At 35.5% G+C, this 16921-nt stretch overlaps 2 protein-coding genes across 2 annotated transcripts; one reads left to right on the top strand and one right to left on the bottom strand.

The window, feature by feature from the left end:
- Positions 1 to 1096: 1096 nt before the first annotated feature.
- Positions 1097 to 3830, top strand: LOC111371253 (laccase-12-like). The gene is made up of 6 exons (XM_022993140.1): positions 1097 to 1245; positions 1343 to 1494; positions 1762 to 2006; positions 2107 to 2235; positions 2383 to 3327; positions 3429 to 3830. Exons 1-6 carry the CDS (start codon positions 1126 to 1128, stop codon positions 3557 to 3559), a joined length of 1722 nt encoding a protein of 573 aa, XP_022848908.1. The 5' UTR covers positions 1097 to 1125; the 3' UTR covers positions 3560 to 3830.
- Positions 3831 to 9950: 6120 nt separating this feature from the next.
- On the bottom strand, positions 9951 to 13876 carry LOC111371252. Its single transcript, XM_022993139.1, has 4 exons — positions 13128 to 13876; positions 12368 to 12606; positions 10476 to 10665; positions 9951 to 10365 (listed from the first exon to the last, which is right to left on the bottom strand). Exons 1-4 carry the CDS (start codon positions 13647 to 13649, stop codon positions 10147 to 10149), a joined length of 1170 nt encoding a protein of 389 aa, XP_022848907.1. The 5' UTR covers positions 13650 to 13876; the 3' UTR covers positions 9951 to 10146.
- Between the last annotated feature and the right edge of the window lie 3045 nt (positions 13877 to 16921).

Genomic DNA, 16921 nt, shown 5'->3' with positions numbered 1-16921 from the left:
ATTGGTTCATGTTTTGATTGTTTGGCTAACAACTGATCTTGTCATATTAATTATAAGAACTATCAGCCTGGTTTATGATTTGATTGTTTGGCTAACTAATCCAAAGGACTATATGTCTGAAAATAATCTCTGTTCATATTAAAGGATTATGACATTTAATTTCTGCAGGACATTTGCCAACTTCTAGTTGCACGAGGGAGTTGGAAACCAGTAACTAAACGTATGGGACCAGTCACCACTCACCAGTGAACAAGTTAGCTGAGACGAGGTAGACCGAAACTAACACGACTTAATAAGAATCCATGCAACTGATTTAAATTTGCCGAGAACTACCGTTGGTTGTCGTTGTTTTGCATATTTGTACACATAATAAGATTAAACAAATAAATTGTCACACGTCTTTCTTTTTAGTCATGTCCAATTCTTCCGATCAACGTATCCAACATGACTTGCATGTACTACATGTTTATTGAAGCTTTTTATTAGTAACAGTAAAACTATAATTATGAAAATGTGACATAATCTTATTAGGCAACACAATTTCTTTAACACTACACTAAAGTGCTCCTTTTTTCAAAATTACCTACTGTGAGGAAGAGCCATTTGGGCACTGCTTGAAACTTAAAATTTCGAAAGATGCGAACAGAGTGGGAAAAAATGATTCACGTGGCCAAAAAGGGACAAGAAAATAATGCATAAAACAGGAAAAAAGACCTCTTTCTCCCTCCTAATTAAGTAAACCCCATGTTTAAATATGCTACACAAGAACATTTAAGTATAGTTGTTTAACGAAATTCGAGGACCATCAGAACCTGGAGGTGATCTTCCCTCGAACAAAAAGAATCTTGATTAGTTTAACATTGATAGAACTAGTGGATGCACCAAATCCTGAGTGGTTGGACGAAGTTCCCCAAGGATTTAATGCCCTTATAAGATTTTTAGTTTCTTCTTTTTCCATAATACTGACCATTTCACCTAACAAATCCTACTATATCTGACTCTCACTGAGTTCTTCTTCTTTTCTTTTTCTTTTTTTTTTAAATTAAACTACAGATTTTTTCCCTCTGCTAATTTGTATAAATAGGTACCCATTATACACCAAACAAAAGCAGAGAAAGAAGCAAAATGGACGCTAAAAACTTTGGCTGCTGCATCAGACCATTGTTCCAGTTTCTTTTAGTTGTTCTCATACTAAGTTTTACGGCATCTTTCCCAGTATCAGAAATTCACTACCATGAATTTGATGTATGTATTTCTTACCATCTTCTTTTGATCTTATTCTTCTCTTAGGTTCTTTACAACTTATTCAGGTATGAAGATTTTTTATTTATGACTGTCGCAGGTTCAAGAAACACCAGTGCAGAGGCTGTGCAGAACTCACAACATAGTCACAGTAAATGGGCAATTTCCAGGGCCAACTCTTGCAGTAAGAAATGGAGATACAGTCGTCATCAAGGTCACGAATAGAGCTCGTTACAATGTCACTCTCCACTGGTAATAGAATATGTAAATTTCGTGTGTACAAATATAAACATGCAGACATTGGCAAATTAGTATACCAGAGTAGATATAGACAATTTTAGGACAGAAAAAGAAGTTAAAACCCTTAGCTACCTCGTACAGTGTTCTCTAGTACAACGTATCAAACATGTCTAATGCTTTCTAGATGGTTTCTTTTAGGTTCTAAGTTCACCGAAGATCCTAACACACGTTATTGATATCATTTTCGTTGAATGTAACTAAGTTTTGAATTTTCACAAGGCACGGAATTCGTCAGATGCGAACACCATGGGCCGATGGTCCTGAGTATGTTACCCAGTGTCCAATTAGACCTGGAGCAACTTACACTTACCGTTTCACAATCGAAGACCAAGAAGGTACATTGTGGTGGCATGCTCACAGCAGATGGCTCAGAGCCACAGTCTATGGAGCAATTGTTATCTTTCCGAAACCTGGCTCCTCATATCCATTTCCAAAACCCAATTTAGAAGTCCCTATAATTCTTGGTAATTCACTATATTTAGCCTCTCTTTACTTTCTTTTTTTAATTGCCTATTTTCGAGTTATGTATGTTCATTTACATATTAATTTAACCAATGAACACAGGTGAATGGTGGGACAGAAACATTATTGATGTCATGAGACAGGCACTTTTTACTGGAGCAGCTCCAAATGTTTCAGATGCATACACTATTAATGGTCAACCTGGTGACCTATACAGATGCTCCAGCAAAGGTCTACTACTCATCTAGAATATTAGAATTTCTTAATCAAGAAACAGATAACAGATGAAAATTAACTAAAAAACTGTGCCGTCGAAAGTCAACTGGCCAGAAATGAATGACTGTACAAAAATAATAGCTTTTTTATGTTCCAATGCAGCTACAACGAAAATCTCAGTGAAATCCGGGGAGACAATTCTTCTCAGAGTCATCAACGCTGCACTCAATCAACAACTCTTTTTCTCCGTCGCCAACCACAAACTGACCGTTGTTGAAGCTGATGCTAACTATCACAAACCATTTACCACAAGGGTCATCATGGTTGCACCCGGACAGACGACTAATGTCCTACTCACGGCTGACCAGCCACCAGCACGATATTATATGGCTGCAAGTGCTTATGCTACAGCACAGAATGCGCCATTTGACAACACGACCACCACTGCTATTCTTGAGTACCAAAATGCCCAAAGTGGATCGTCCTCGAGGCCTGTGTTACCTCAACTTCCAACCTTCAATGACACCGCCACAGTGACTGCATTTACAAGTCAATTTAGGAGTATTCTTCCTACGAATGTCAAAGTCCCTACTCAGATTGACGAGAACTTGTTTTTCACAGTGGGATTAGGATTAATCAATTGCACACCTGGACCTAGATGTCAAGGACCAAACAATACTCGCTTTGCAGCGAGTATGAACAACGTGTCATTCGTGCTTCCGAGAAGGACCTCTTTACAGCAGGCCGCTTACCAGAATATACCAGGAATTTTTACCACAGATTTTCCTCCCGTTCCACCAGTGAAATTTGATTACACAGGCAATGTGAGCCGTGCATTGTGGCAACCAACTTCTGGGACTAAGCTCTACAAGTTAAAGTTTGGTTCAAATGTACAAATTGTGTTGCAAGATACAGCCATCGTCACAACAGAGGACCATCCTATTCATCTTCATGGGTACCATTTCTTCGTCGTGGGACAAGGATTCGGAAATTTCAACCCCCAAACAGATACTTCTAAATTCAACCTTGTTGATCCACCAGTTAGAAATACAATAGATGTGCCTGTTGGTGGATGGGCAGTCATACGTTTCGTGGCCGATAATCCAGGTGAGATACATGTTATATTTTTCCCAGTATATTAGAAATTCCTCTGATATTATAGCTAAATTAAAACGCTAATTATAACCTTTTTACCTCATCTGGAACAGGAGTATGGCTGTTCCATTGTCACATAGATTCCCATCTCACCTGGGGTCTGGCTATGTCGTTCTTGGTTGAAAATGGAGAAGGGATGTTACAATCCATTGAGCCGCCTCCTCCTGATCTGCCTACCTGCTGAGAATGATTATGAACTAAAATACTAAAATGCAAAAAATTGTTTAATCTAGTCTTCAGTTCTAAGGCTTTGTTTGCCTGAAATTGTTCTCTTTATTGTTATATCTCTTACTCGGGGTAATCAATCCCAGTTTATTGAGAATAAGCATCAGTCTGTTGTTCCTTTTGTCATTCTTGGCTCAACTAAATACACTGGTGTGATCTTGATTACTGCATCCAAATTTCAAACTGTATCCTATCAGGCATTCTAAATTAATGATGAACATTTTAATTTTTCTTTTGTTCCCTCCATTGCTCTAAGCTATTTGAAACACAAGCATGTCTAGAGAAATTATGGAATCACCATTGTGCAAGTCCTCTAATGCAGTAGTAACAAAGCAAAGTGACGTAAAAAGATCGTGATCCATAAAACAAATTCTAGCTTCAAAGCATGTCATGACAATACCCTTCAATACCATATTGGCAGTAGCAAACAACTAGAGACAAAACGAATAAATAGTCTCATTATTTACCTATTCCATCTTACAATGACAGAACCAAGTCCAAGAATTCAGAAACAATGGCTCTTAATTGTTTGATTTCAGAAACAATCATAATTTAATTTTAAGAATGAAGCCCAGAAGAAGAAATTGAAGTCCTTTGCAATAGATATGTCCCAGTCTATTTCCTGGTATTTTCCCCGTTCCACTATAAGTAGTGTTAATCTCTTTACAGAATCGTGATCTCGTAGTACCCAGTTCTCAAACTCTACTGGTGGAGGACTAAGGCAGTGGCGAAGGACTAATGGTAGGATTTATGGTCCTTAGAATTTAAATGAAGGTAAATTAGTAAGATTTTGGCGTGTTTCATAAACTAGACTGCTAACTTCGTTAAAAAGAAAAAAAGAAGTTGGAATCTAGACTAGTATACTGTTCAAAACTGCGTGCTTAACCTTCCCTGAGTTTTCAAGTCCTTGTATTGAGCACTGACTTAAATAATCATTAGCCAAACCTTCTCCTATTATGAGAAAGGCAGCCTAAATTCGGCATCCATCCTTATTGTTGAGGTTTATTAGCTCCTTCATATCTGAATCTTTGTTGATCAGAGACACTTAATTGTATCCATGGGCGGATGCAAGGACGGGCTAGGCCGTGCTACAACCCGTCCATTCAGTCCAAATATCCATTAAAAAAAAAATTTTAAGTAAAATATTATTTTTTTATGTGCGATTTTTTTTTTATACATATTAGCCCGTGTTGAATTTTTTCCTGAACTTGATCCAAATTCAATTTTCAGTTTCCGTCCATTACTTTTTTTCAAACTATAAGATATAAATTCATACAAGCAGATTACGTTACGAAAAGGAAATGAGCATATTTTATTGCTTTCTATCATACAGTGCTGACATATCTTACTAAAATATACAAAAGTCAATTAAAATTAATTTTTTGACAGTTATTTTATTATTCCATCGTCATTTTTGAATTTTTCTCTCACAAGTAAGACTCACTTTATTTTTAACGGTCAAAAAATCAATTATCAAAATCGCTATAAACCGAGCACTAGTTATAGGTTTCAAGTAGCAGATGCTGGCCTCAGATTGGTTTGTGATTTGATTGTTTGACCAAGTTTTTTTAGTGTAGTAAGTTAAAAGGATTACGTGTCTGGTTTATGATTTGATTGTTTCTGTGTAACTCATTGTATAAATTATAATTATTAAGAAGACTTATTGTATGTAAATAATTGAGAGGCATTTGACACCATTATTCTCTAAGAAACTTACAGATACTCCTACCGTGGGAAGGCCATTTGTGTTCTGCATGTGACTAACTACAAAATGTTGTCGCTTATTGGATTTGACCGATAATCAGGACATTGAGGACCAGGTAATATGAGCTCAAAAAATCTGAAAGGAAGAAATCTTAATTATTATAACATTAATAGAGCTATCCGGTCGAAACACCAAATTTTCTGTGGTTGGACTAAGTTACCTAAAGTTTTAATGTCCTTTACTCCTAATCTGACCTGTTCCTAAGCATATGTTTTGCATGATCAGACACCGATGATAGACAAGATTTTAGCTTCATTTCTTCCGTACTAGTGTCCACCCTTGGACAGTGAACCGAACAGATCCTTCAAGCATTGCACCTTTAAAGTTTCAAAAACAAAAGCAGAGAAGGAAGCAAAAATGGAAGCCAATGACAATGGCTTGAGGGGTTTGTTGATTTCATTGTCATGAACTCAACCCCATAAATTGAAGTACAACATAATGTACAAGTCAGGATCAGCTTAGTTGAACGTTCATCATTAATCAGTTATGGTCTCTCCTCAATTATAAATGTCTTTCCCTTCATCGAATATCTAATCAGAATGAAGTGCATCAGCCGGTTAGAATTACCGTAAAGAAAAAGTTACCAGATATAAGAAATAGAAGCAAAGAGACCGAGTGGTCGAAATGAGTCGTTAGAAAATCAAACATATTAAATAGACACAACATTTCCATCCGTGCTTGTTACACGGTCTCCTCCAAGTATAAACACGGCACTTCCAATACAAATCCCGGTATTCATGAGTAACTCTACAAATAGAAACTCTTCAAACAAAATTTCATTGAAACGATAGTGTTGGAATCAGGATTGAGGCTATGATATGTCTTAGAGAAGCAGAAATACTAAAAAGGAGGGGGGAGGACTGAAGAAATGAAATAAACGAATCCCACATCGAAACATGACTAAAGTTAATTGAGACGTAAATAATATAAAAAAAGCCCATTGTGAACCTATAGGACCACGCAGCCACACAGTGAACACAAAGCGAACTATTCTTTCGCCTTTTACTAAAGAATACCGTGTGTACGCTGCAATGAGGGGCATGCGCTAATTTTTTGAGAGGTCTAATTCTTTTGGACTTACCTCTGCAATTTTAGTTTAAAAGTTAATATTCAATTATTGGCTAATTAAATATGGTTTTAAATCTTATTTTAATCTTGATTAGTAGCAGTTTCTAACGGTCTTAAGACAATTTATTTATAAAATAATTAATTTGTACCTGAGATAATTATTTATTAATAATTAAGTTATTTATGCTAATGAACTTACGAACAGGTGGTGGTCATCTCTAGCAAAGGAGACTAATATTTGTATTGGTGTCACGGGATTGTCTCGGATTTTAGTCACATGAGATAGCATCAACTAGTTGTGTCTTAGTGCACTGACGTTGAAAATAAGCAGAATTTGTAGTGAATATTGAAAGAACAAGACAGAGAGCACAGAAGTAGGGGAGCTGTTATTTATCTAAAATAAAGAAAACATGTACAAGAATTATGAAGGGTCAGCACCGTCCTTGTGCTTGTTTTTGCCATTGCATTGAAGACCAATTGGGCTACAAGCTCTACTTACAGTCGAAAAATGCCTAAAACTAAGGCCGACTAACTTCCATCCCCAAATTCGACCCATGTGATGCTGTCATCAAGTAATGCCTCCGTCACTCACGCATCACAATGCCTACACGCTGCCTTGCTTCCATCTTACTGAATATTCGCATTACCCACCGCATCACGTGCACCTTCGGCCATGGCATCGGTATCGGGCAAAGACAGTCACAATGCCATGTCCATTTTCTCGAAAAAGAAGTCTTTTAACAAATTGGACACAATATGAAGAAAGAAAAGGACTTATCCATTTTATTGCCAAAACTTGTCCATTATGTGTATCCAACAAGCCCTAAGAATTTCTTAATCAAGAAGCAGTTAACCTGATGAGAATGGATTAAAACTGCAAATTTGAAAAGAATCAATAGTGAAAATGATAAGAATGTATGTTTCAACACAGATACAACAAAATCTCATTGAAATCTAAGGACACGATTCTTTTCATACATCAATGCTGCACTCGTCAACAACTCTTTTTCTTCGTTGCCAACCGCAAACTAACTATTGTTGAAGCTGATGCTACGTATCACAAGCCATTTACCAGAAGAGTCATAATGGTTGGACCCGGGTAGACGAGTAATATCCTACTCACCGCTGAATTGAAAATTAAATATTTCACTGAGAAAGATCCACAGATTCTTTGAAACAAATCAACTGAAAGATTTAATCATCAAAGTACTATAGTTCTTCCCAAAACTCGCTATGAGTGGATACATTTTTATTTGCAAGACTTCAAAATTGTTGATGAGTACAATTTTGAATTGTTTAGAATATGTTCAAAATTGATTTTTTATGAAGAAAAAAATCACTGATGAAGATATGTTGGAGAAAATATTTTCGGTTCCATCTTCAAGGATACCATATTTTGTTCAAAGGCCCAAGGTTCTTTTGGACTAATATCCCTGGCCTTTTTTCACAGGATCTTCGTGGTTAATCATCTCGATTACTTATAGACGGCGTCAATTTGTTGACCTCCAAAAACGTGCCAACATGTGTCGTTCCAAAATAACGCACACGTGGACAGATTCCTCAAGATGTTGATCATAAGTTCTATTGTAAGCTCAATCAAATGTTCAGTTATTGATCAAATGTATTCAAGCATATAAACAAGATGTATCCTATTGAAAATCTACAAAAAGAAGGAAGTGTGTGATAAGGGGCAAACAGACACAAGAGGAGAAAACACAATATTCATTTATATATATGGAGATTCATCCCTTTAAAATGTTACAAAGACTGCTATTTATAGTGACCAGGTCGACGTGGTCATCGTTGGATCAGATTCACGTGGCCTCTTCTGCCAAACTTTTGTATCTCACATTTATTGCATTGATAGACATTTGACAAGTGATGTAGGACATAAATGGTATATTGAAAAAAGAGTACTAGTAGATACTCAAAGCTATGCCATGATGTACATTGAATTTCAGCCGTTCAAGTTCGTTTATGCCTCAAAAACTGACTTTTAAAGTTTTAGCGCTATTTTTGTCAATTCGTTTATTTTCCTTTTTTTTACAATTCTAGTTTGAGTAAACCTCTTTTCATTACTTTTAGTTGTTCTAAACTACGCTTCCATGTAAACCTTTATAAATAAGGGCTTAGTTTATTTTTTTATTATCTTTCATTAATAAATTCGTGAGTTTATTTTTTTTATTATTTGGTGGATTCCAAATTTCTTGTTCTTAAGGTTTTCGCTTGAATTCCTTTATTTCACTGCGTCACAAGGGATCGCCCGCCCTACAATTCGAGGCTGACATTCCTGATATCTATTTAATGAGGACATCACATCAATTATTTCTAAAGACACACTTATCTGACCTACTTTTGGGAACCATGGACATCGAATGTGAAGGAGTTCGGCAGAAGGGAGAAAAGCACTTCGGCTAAGCAATGAGAGCGCTTTTGCAGTAGGAACTCGGCCAATATCCTTTCCTTAATTCTTGGTTGAATACCACGTGTGTGTACACAATGTTTCCACGTGGGCCTTTAATGCGATTGATAACAATAACTTTATCTAATTCTGCTCAAGGAAATCGATGACATGAAAGTTAATAAATAGCGATCATCATGCATCAGTTGTGAACATGGAATAATTATTACGATGATCTTTTTCAAGTTCTACATTATTGATTTCTGTTAGTTCAATTGCAAATATTGGATGAAGTTACATGATTGAATAATATTGAAGTACAACTACCCAATCAATATTAGAGTAAAGTACAATTATTGTGAATGAAATTTACCCCTGGCAAAGTATGCATTTTTGAATTCCAATAATGAGGTTTGGCTTGATCAACCTCCTCCCTTTCTTGTAGGGATTCTACGTTGATATTATTGATTAATGGGGTGTGTGTGTGTGTATTTTTTTTTTTTTTTTTTTTTTTTTTTTTGGCCTCTCTCTCTCTAAATTTGTACGAATTAAAATGCACAATGAGACGGTATTCATATGTATGATAATGACCTACTTAGAATTTTAATAGAACTTTTAATTAGAATTTAAATTGAACTCATAACAAACAACCTTGTCAAATAAAATTCTAGCATAAATATGTCAAAATCCTAAATTTATCTAAACACCTCTATATTAAATAATCCGATAATAACATTAAATTCTAATATCATTAAAACTCTTATTTTTAAGTTGCAAGTATGATAAAACTCTAAACTTCTCTAATAAATTCATATCAGATAATTAAATAATAATTTAACAAATATCGAAAACAATATTAAAATTTAATTTTATGTGAAACTCATATATATCCAATTATCAGGAATATTAACACAAAGTGGTAGAAAATGATAAAGTTCCTAAGTTACCCAAAATTTTAAAACATTCATTTATGCCTCATAATATATGTTGTACGAATTTTGAGGGGGTATTATAGCATTTGGATTCCTGTTTTCATTACAAGATTATGAAGCCTCATTGAGGGGGTATTATAGCATTTGGATTCCTGTTTTCATTACAAGATTATGAAGCCTCAGAGATAGAAACAAATTGATTGATAACGAGCTTCAATGCAAAAGTACATGTTACAGGTGTAAAAACAGGAAAAAAAAAATCCTAATTATTTGTCAAATTCATAATCTTGAATTTTGTCCGCCAAAAAGCTTAACTTCTGGAAACTCATGCCACAAAATTCAAAGCCAATAGAATACCCTCCAATCGATCACATGGAATATCATGGGAGGATCTTTCGCCGTCGGCGAGGAGTCTCTCTCTTGACAAACATCTTCTCAAATTCATTCAGAGGCCTGGTGGAGCCATCGGCTACACTAATGAATTTCCAGCCACCACCATTACCTCGTTTGCCTTTGGGACCTAGTTTCTCCACCATGAAATTCCATCCTTTGGATGGACGTCTCCTGCTATATTTGTGGCATTTCACCTTCTTTGCCATCTATAAGTTGCGTAGAATGACATTTTCGTTAAAAAAATGGGTCGGCCCCAAAATTTGAAATACAACTCCAAAGCATTATTAACAGTACTCAAAAGAATTTGCATGTTTACCTTCATTTTGTTGAAGTTCATCCTCTGAACAAACTCTTGATGCAACATTTCATCTTCTTTCATTGAGATCTCATAGTGCACCTCATCGGGGTCTCTAGTGGTACCATCCCACCCCTCAGGCATGACTTTGAAATCTGGCTTATATGGCAGAGAGGCAACATGGAACTCCCTATCATGTGAAATGAAAAATCTGCACACAGAAGTATCCAAAAATAAAAGAAAACAAAAAATATTACTCGATGAGAGAGTACACTCCAGCACATCAAATAATTTAACGATAGTACCAGACTAGCCAGAGGCAACATTACAAATGTGCAAATGCAGGTGGGCAGTTCAACTCTTAACAGATATATATATGGATATTTGAAAATTATGATGAGGAATCTTCTGACGTGAAAACATAGCATGTGAATTTAAAAATGTAATCACCAAATTTCAATTCAACCAGCACCAAAATTTACAGTACATCAATTTGGGTTAGAATACACAAGTTTAGTCTTTATCAAATACAATTTGATACCAAAGCAGACGAGAATATAGATTTATTTCCGACAAATGATAACTAATATTTCATCTCATAAAGACTGCACCAAAGGGAAAAAAAAAAAATCAAAGAACTTGAATAAAGAAATGGAAAGATTTTCTTCTTTAGAACTCTTATTTTTCTGTTGACCAAGTGAAAACCATTTCATTTTTTTCTTTAGCCATTCTTTTTTACTCATAGAAGAAGTGATGATCCAATGGTTTCTACTCATGGAATCCTTGGTTCAGTTTCTGTCTAGCTGACCTCAAAATACAAAGTTAGCCTAGGAAAATGGGCTTTATCAGCTAATAAATTGCAAGCAGAAATATTAGATATCTTAATGTATATATGGGGTGGGGTGGTTTCATCATAAGCAAACTGAAAAGGGCAAGTTACTTTACTCTCATCCATCACTAGTATTACTCTCATCCATCACTAGTAACCATATTGATATCTTAGTGGATACAACATAAGACTTGCAAATATTATGGCTTATGAACTTGGGAAATTTCATTAAATGCAATCATGATGTAGAAAACTCAAAAAAAGTTGCCAACCCCAATTTTATTGGAAATTATGGTCAACTTCATGCTATTTTTTTTCTATGTACATAATACTAAAACAACTATTCAAGTCGGTTGCCCCGCCAAGAAGACAAGCCAAGCTGGCAACATAGTCCAATAAATGCATGATCGGCATTTCCAATGTGCAAAGAACTTTCCATCAGGCACATTTCAACAAAATTACTAGGCAGTCCCTACAATAATCCTACTTAAATCCTACAATAATCCTACTTAAATCTATGAGTTCGCAGCCTTTTTTGCTTGAATCAAATGCTTATGTTTTCTACTAAACCGTCTAGACAACATTAGGAGTCAAAATCCAAGTTTAACAAAACAATCAAAAACAAATTAAAAATATGCTAGAATTTATCTTAGTCATTTACCTTCTCTGACTACAATACAGCTCAAAATCACTGAAATCCAACAAAGTATTACAGCGCAAAGGTAGTTGTAGATGTACATGACTGGCTGTCATTCAATAACAGTACAACTAACTAACAACTACCTGTACCATAGTACTGTCAAATCAATAAAGATAGTAATTAACCAATCCATTTGGTTATTGGATGAATAACTTACACTGTATGATATCATCAAACACAACATAAAGCATGTTTCGCTCAGCTTATATCGAGACAATAATATATGGTTTATCTTGAAGTATGTCGATACATACTGTCAATAGAAGCCATAAAGAAGTCAATTTTTGGCTTCTTTTTCAGACATAGGCTAAGCGACTCATGCCATAAAGTATATACACATATAGTATGCCAAAGAACATAAATTCAATTTTTCCATACACTTACTCTGGGCAGGTATCGAGCAAGAGCTCCACAGAGTCATCCAAGGGGTGGCCAAGCTTCTTCTCCTCCTCCTCCTCAAGCTCCTTCAGCCACAAAATTGCATGCACCCGCTGCCTCATAATCCTATATTCTTTTGCCAACCTCTCCACAGTGTACAACTCTGGGTTTTCCTTGTGCTTTTTATACATCTCTGCCTTCTCTGAATCCTTCAAATATGACCCTCTTGCACCTGGCTCCCTCACCTGCACTTTTTTAAAAGCAAAACAAAATTAATATTTTTTGTGCGTGTGCATATCTAAGTTTAGTTATCCAACTACTTGATCACCATTAATACAGCTAAAGAAGAAAACGTGCATAGGCATGTAAAGAGATAAAAATGGAGATGATTAATTTTTTCCCACTCACAAACCGGGGCTTTGCTCTACAAATACTAAATCACTGTCAAAATTGGCAAAATAACACATCGAGGTGAAAAACAAAATCCGAATGAAAACAAACTTGTTTCAGAATATACACTATTTTCCCTTCCCAAGGTGAACCCTACAACAACATTACATGAGCACACAGGCAAACACCAGACATTTTTCCCACTTTTTCTGCAAAAATAACTACATAAAGAACTATTTGAATATAGCTGCAAATACTTGGGCATACTTACACACGTAGAAACAAATATGAATTCTGGGTTTAGTTCTCCATCTATCAAATTACTGAAAAATAGAGAAGACATAAGAATAAAAAGGAAGTAAATATATACAGTTACCTGCTTCATCAGTTCAGTCATTTCTTTCATTCTATCATCCCAGCCATCCACAAAAGCCTTTCCCCTGCGGTTCTCTGCCTCTAACTCCTTAACCTTCGCCAACTCCATGTCCGTCCACCTAGCCTCCGAATACCAGTTCCCAGTCCCATTCTGACTCGAGCCACCGCCCTGATTCTGACTCAAACCACCGTCCCGAATCTGTCCCGAGCCACCGCCACTGGTCCTACCTCGATCCGAACCAGGTTCCACCTGCTGCCCAACGACTTCACCGTCAAAGTGCTCCTTTGTTAGCCCAGTAGACCACGAGGACGGACCCACGTCCCATCCCAACGGGTCGGAGTCGGACGACCCCGACCGACCGAAATGGGCCGCCCAATCGGGTTCTTTCTTATCATTGTTGTTATTGCCGCTTCCATTTTCAGTTGAAAAACGTTTCAGTAAATCGGATAAAACCCTGAGGTTTGGAGTTCTGATGTTGGTTTTAATGGAGAGTTGGGTAAATATACATTGAAGGGATTGCATTTTTTCCTCTTCCAAAACCTATCTTTCTGACTGAACTGCAAACTGAGAAGTACGGAGAGATCCACAGACTTAATTTCTTCGAATCGGGTCGTTTAATTCGATCTTCTGCATTGGTTTTGCGAAATCTTGAGAAGTATTCCACTTGGAGGGTTGATGCGGCTAGGATGTCAATGGGACGGGTTTGGGTATTCACTTGGCATAGTCGAACCCATGTTGTAGGGCATTTTTTGCCTTGCATCGGTTTCGTTACCCGTTTAAAGCATAATGGAGTGGGCCGTGTCGGGGTACGTACGGTCTTTATCCACCCATTTTGTTTGTTTTTTTTTAATTCATTTTATTATTCCCATTCGAAGCAATAATATAGTTATTAAAGTTTTTAATTAATTAATTTATTTATTTTTAATAGTTAAGTTATTTGAACATATTTGATAAATTAAGATTTTTATTATTTTATAATATTCTTTGAATAATTTTAGTTACCATCTTTTACTATAATTAATTAAATTTTGTGGAGTTTTTCATTTAAAGTGAACGGGACAGGGTTCCGTGGATATCGAGTTTGACGAATTTTTTTACAATCTCTAGATGCGGCATGCGAAGGTTTCTCATGAAAATGGGGTTAATTTGTAGGGTTTCTTTTTCTTTTTCTTTCTTTTTTTTTTCATTCAAATTGTAGTTTTAAAAGAATTTTACTTCAAATCCTACTTTTAAAAAGTTTCATTAAATCCTTTTTTTTTTTAAATATCCGATATTAGAACATCTCCAAAAAACTCTTCAAATATGAAATGCTCATTATTTTAAAGAGTTAACCTTTAAAATCATGTTACAAGAAACTCTTTAAATTAACGGTTTATTTAAGAAAGTAAGTTTGGCTCCCCAAATTTTAAATGCATTCAAAATATTTCAATTTTAAATATAGAAAAATGATAAAATAATCTATAGAAAAGATAGTTAAAATAAAAGATAGAAAAAGGTAATGAGTATTTTTTGGGAGTAGCAAATTAAGTGTTAAATATAAAGAGTTTGTTGAAGTACTTCAAAATTTGAATTCGCCAAATGTATAGATGCTCTCTAAATAATAAAATTTGTTCTTTAACAATAAAAATCTTGGAGATGCTCTTACCTCACTACCCCACACCCCAACCTAGACATGGCAATGGAATGAGTTCTCTATATATAATTAATTTGGCTATTTATCTTCCCAATCATCAATAGAACAGGTTGTTCTAGCTTGATGTTGTCGAGAATTCCTGACTATTTTTCATTTTTGAAATATTTTCCCCTTCCAATATTTTTTTATTGAAATTTCCTTCAATCTTTTTATCGAACATAATGATGTGAATAGGGATTTAACGAGTTCTTTCTTTTTCTTAGCAAGAAACAAAAAGTTACTTTTCTCTCTTCAAAATTTACTCCCATTACTTTTCTAATGCTCTAATGGTGGGTTTTACACTTATTCAAGGAGCTGCTGCTAAAGCAACTGGTATTCATTTCTCTTTAGATTCTAGCATTTTGTTTTATTTGTCCTTTTTTTTTCCAGTTTGTTTGTTTTTTTTTTTTTTTTTTTTTAAGTAAACTAATGCTTCTCTATGTATTATGTAATCCGGTTTAGGATTTTCTCAATCCACTCATTAATCTTTCTTTTTCTTTTTTTTTCCTTTTTTTATGTTTGTACTGGAGTTTAAACCCTATATTTTTCTTATAATTTTCCTAATAATGTTTAATTGTATTTAATTATTTCTAAGTTAAAATTTTAATTACACGTTTTATAATATTCACAACTTTTTCAATCATGCATTTCATCAATTTTCATTAAAATCTACTAAAAATCAAACATAGGCACAATATTCATAGGCTTATATTTGAAGTTGGCACAAGGCCTCCAAAATATCAGGGCCAACCCTGAGGGGAGACAACTCAATTTTACGATAGCGTTCTTGACGTAACTCTCTAAAGTTTGTTTTTTAAATCTCTTCTCATGTTTATGTTACATTGAGTAATTGTTTATTGTTGAATTATATTATTTATGTTTATGTTTATATTAAAAAATAATGTATCTACATACAAATTACTCATTTTTCCCAATATTGTGGTTCCTGTGGATAAAGAATATGTCCTATTCGAAGTTGGGAAGAATTAAAAGTATTGTTACTCAATTGATTTCTCCCTTGCCAAGATGTCGTCGTGAATGAGAAACTTGGAGGGTGGGCACAAGAGAGAGCCGTGAGGGATGACTTGTGTATGTCTCAAATTAGAGTTTAGATCTTAGGGAACACAAAGGCGACAGTTCTTCAGCCCTCACATGGGAAAGCAAGGAAACGACTATGAGAGACTAGAGTCAACTCAATGATCCACCTGTTCGCCACACAATTAACATCCACGTTGGTGGAGGGTTAGTTATTTGATTCATGGCAGATAATCCAGGTAAATAACGTGGACACTCAAACAAGTCTACCTAGGATTTCATCTATTCTATGTGTAAAGGTTTCGAATTGCTGAAATTCTTGAGCCCAAGTGTTGATCTGCCATTCAAAGGTTCCAGAATTAAAGAAAACGTGTTTTGTAAACACGATTTTGCTTGTAAAAGGTGACCTATTCTTGATCTCTTACACCTGGCATATTGACAACCATTGGATAACCTTATTGGCTCTATTTCTTATAAATAGAGAGATTAATTCTAGGTTGTAGATTTTTGGAGAAACCTATTTTTGGTTACGGTCGTTCTTCTTCTTCTTCTTGTACTCTCTTCATCTTCTGGATGAATCTTTGTGATTTCTTGGTGAAATTGTTGTAAGTGTGTGAGAGTTAAAAGATCCACCTTTGGGTAAGGTTGGAATGTAATTTCTGAGGGCCTTTATTATGATTTGAACAGCTGAATATTTGTGTTCTTTTCTGTAATCTGATTTTGCCCAATTTTGAGGCTGTGATAGTGGATTTAAGCGAAATCCTAATGGATTCTCAACGAGGAATTAGGCGGTTATAGCGGTTGTCGAACCTCCAGGGCCTTGGACCGAAAGCTCTTTGTGCTTATTTCTTGTGTATTTTCGTTAAAATTAGTTGAGTCACCAAAGTTTGACTTACTTGGGACCAACACGATCTTTTAACTGATTTCCTTTATTCCATTTCAGGAGTTTGGCTTATTCACCGTCACGTAAATAAGATTTCCATTTAACTTGGGGCTAGGCTATGTCGTTATTGGTTGAGAGTTGCAGTTGGTTGTGCCCCCTCCGCCTGATCTTCCTCCTCGTTAGGACCATTACTGTTGAAATGAG

The sequence above is a fragment of the Olea europaea genome, chromosome 22 (genome assembly GCF_002742605.1).
Source record: "Olea europaea var. sylvestris chromosome 22, O_europaea_v1, whole genome shotgun sequence".
In the NCBI taxonomy this organism is placed as follows: domain Eukaryota; kingdom Viridiplantae; phylum Streptophyta; class Magnoliopsida; order Lamiales; family Oleaceae; genus Olea; species Olea europaea.
This window is presented reverse-complemented; position numbering and strand designations above follow the sequence as displayed.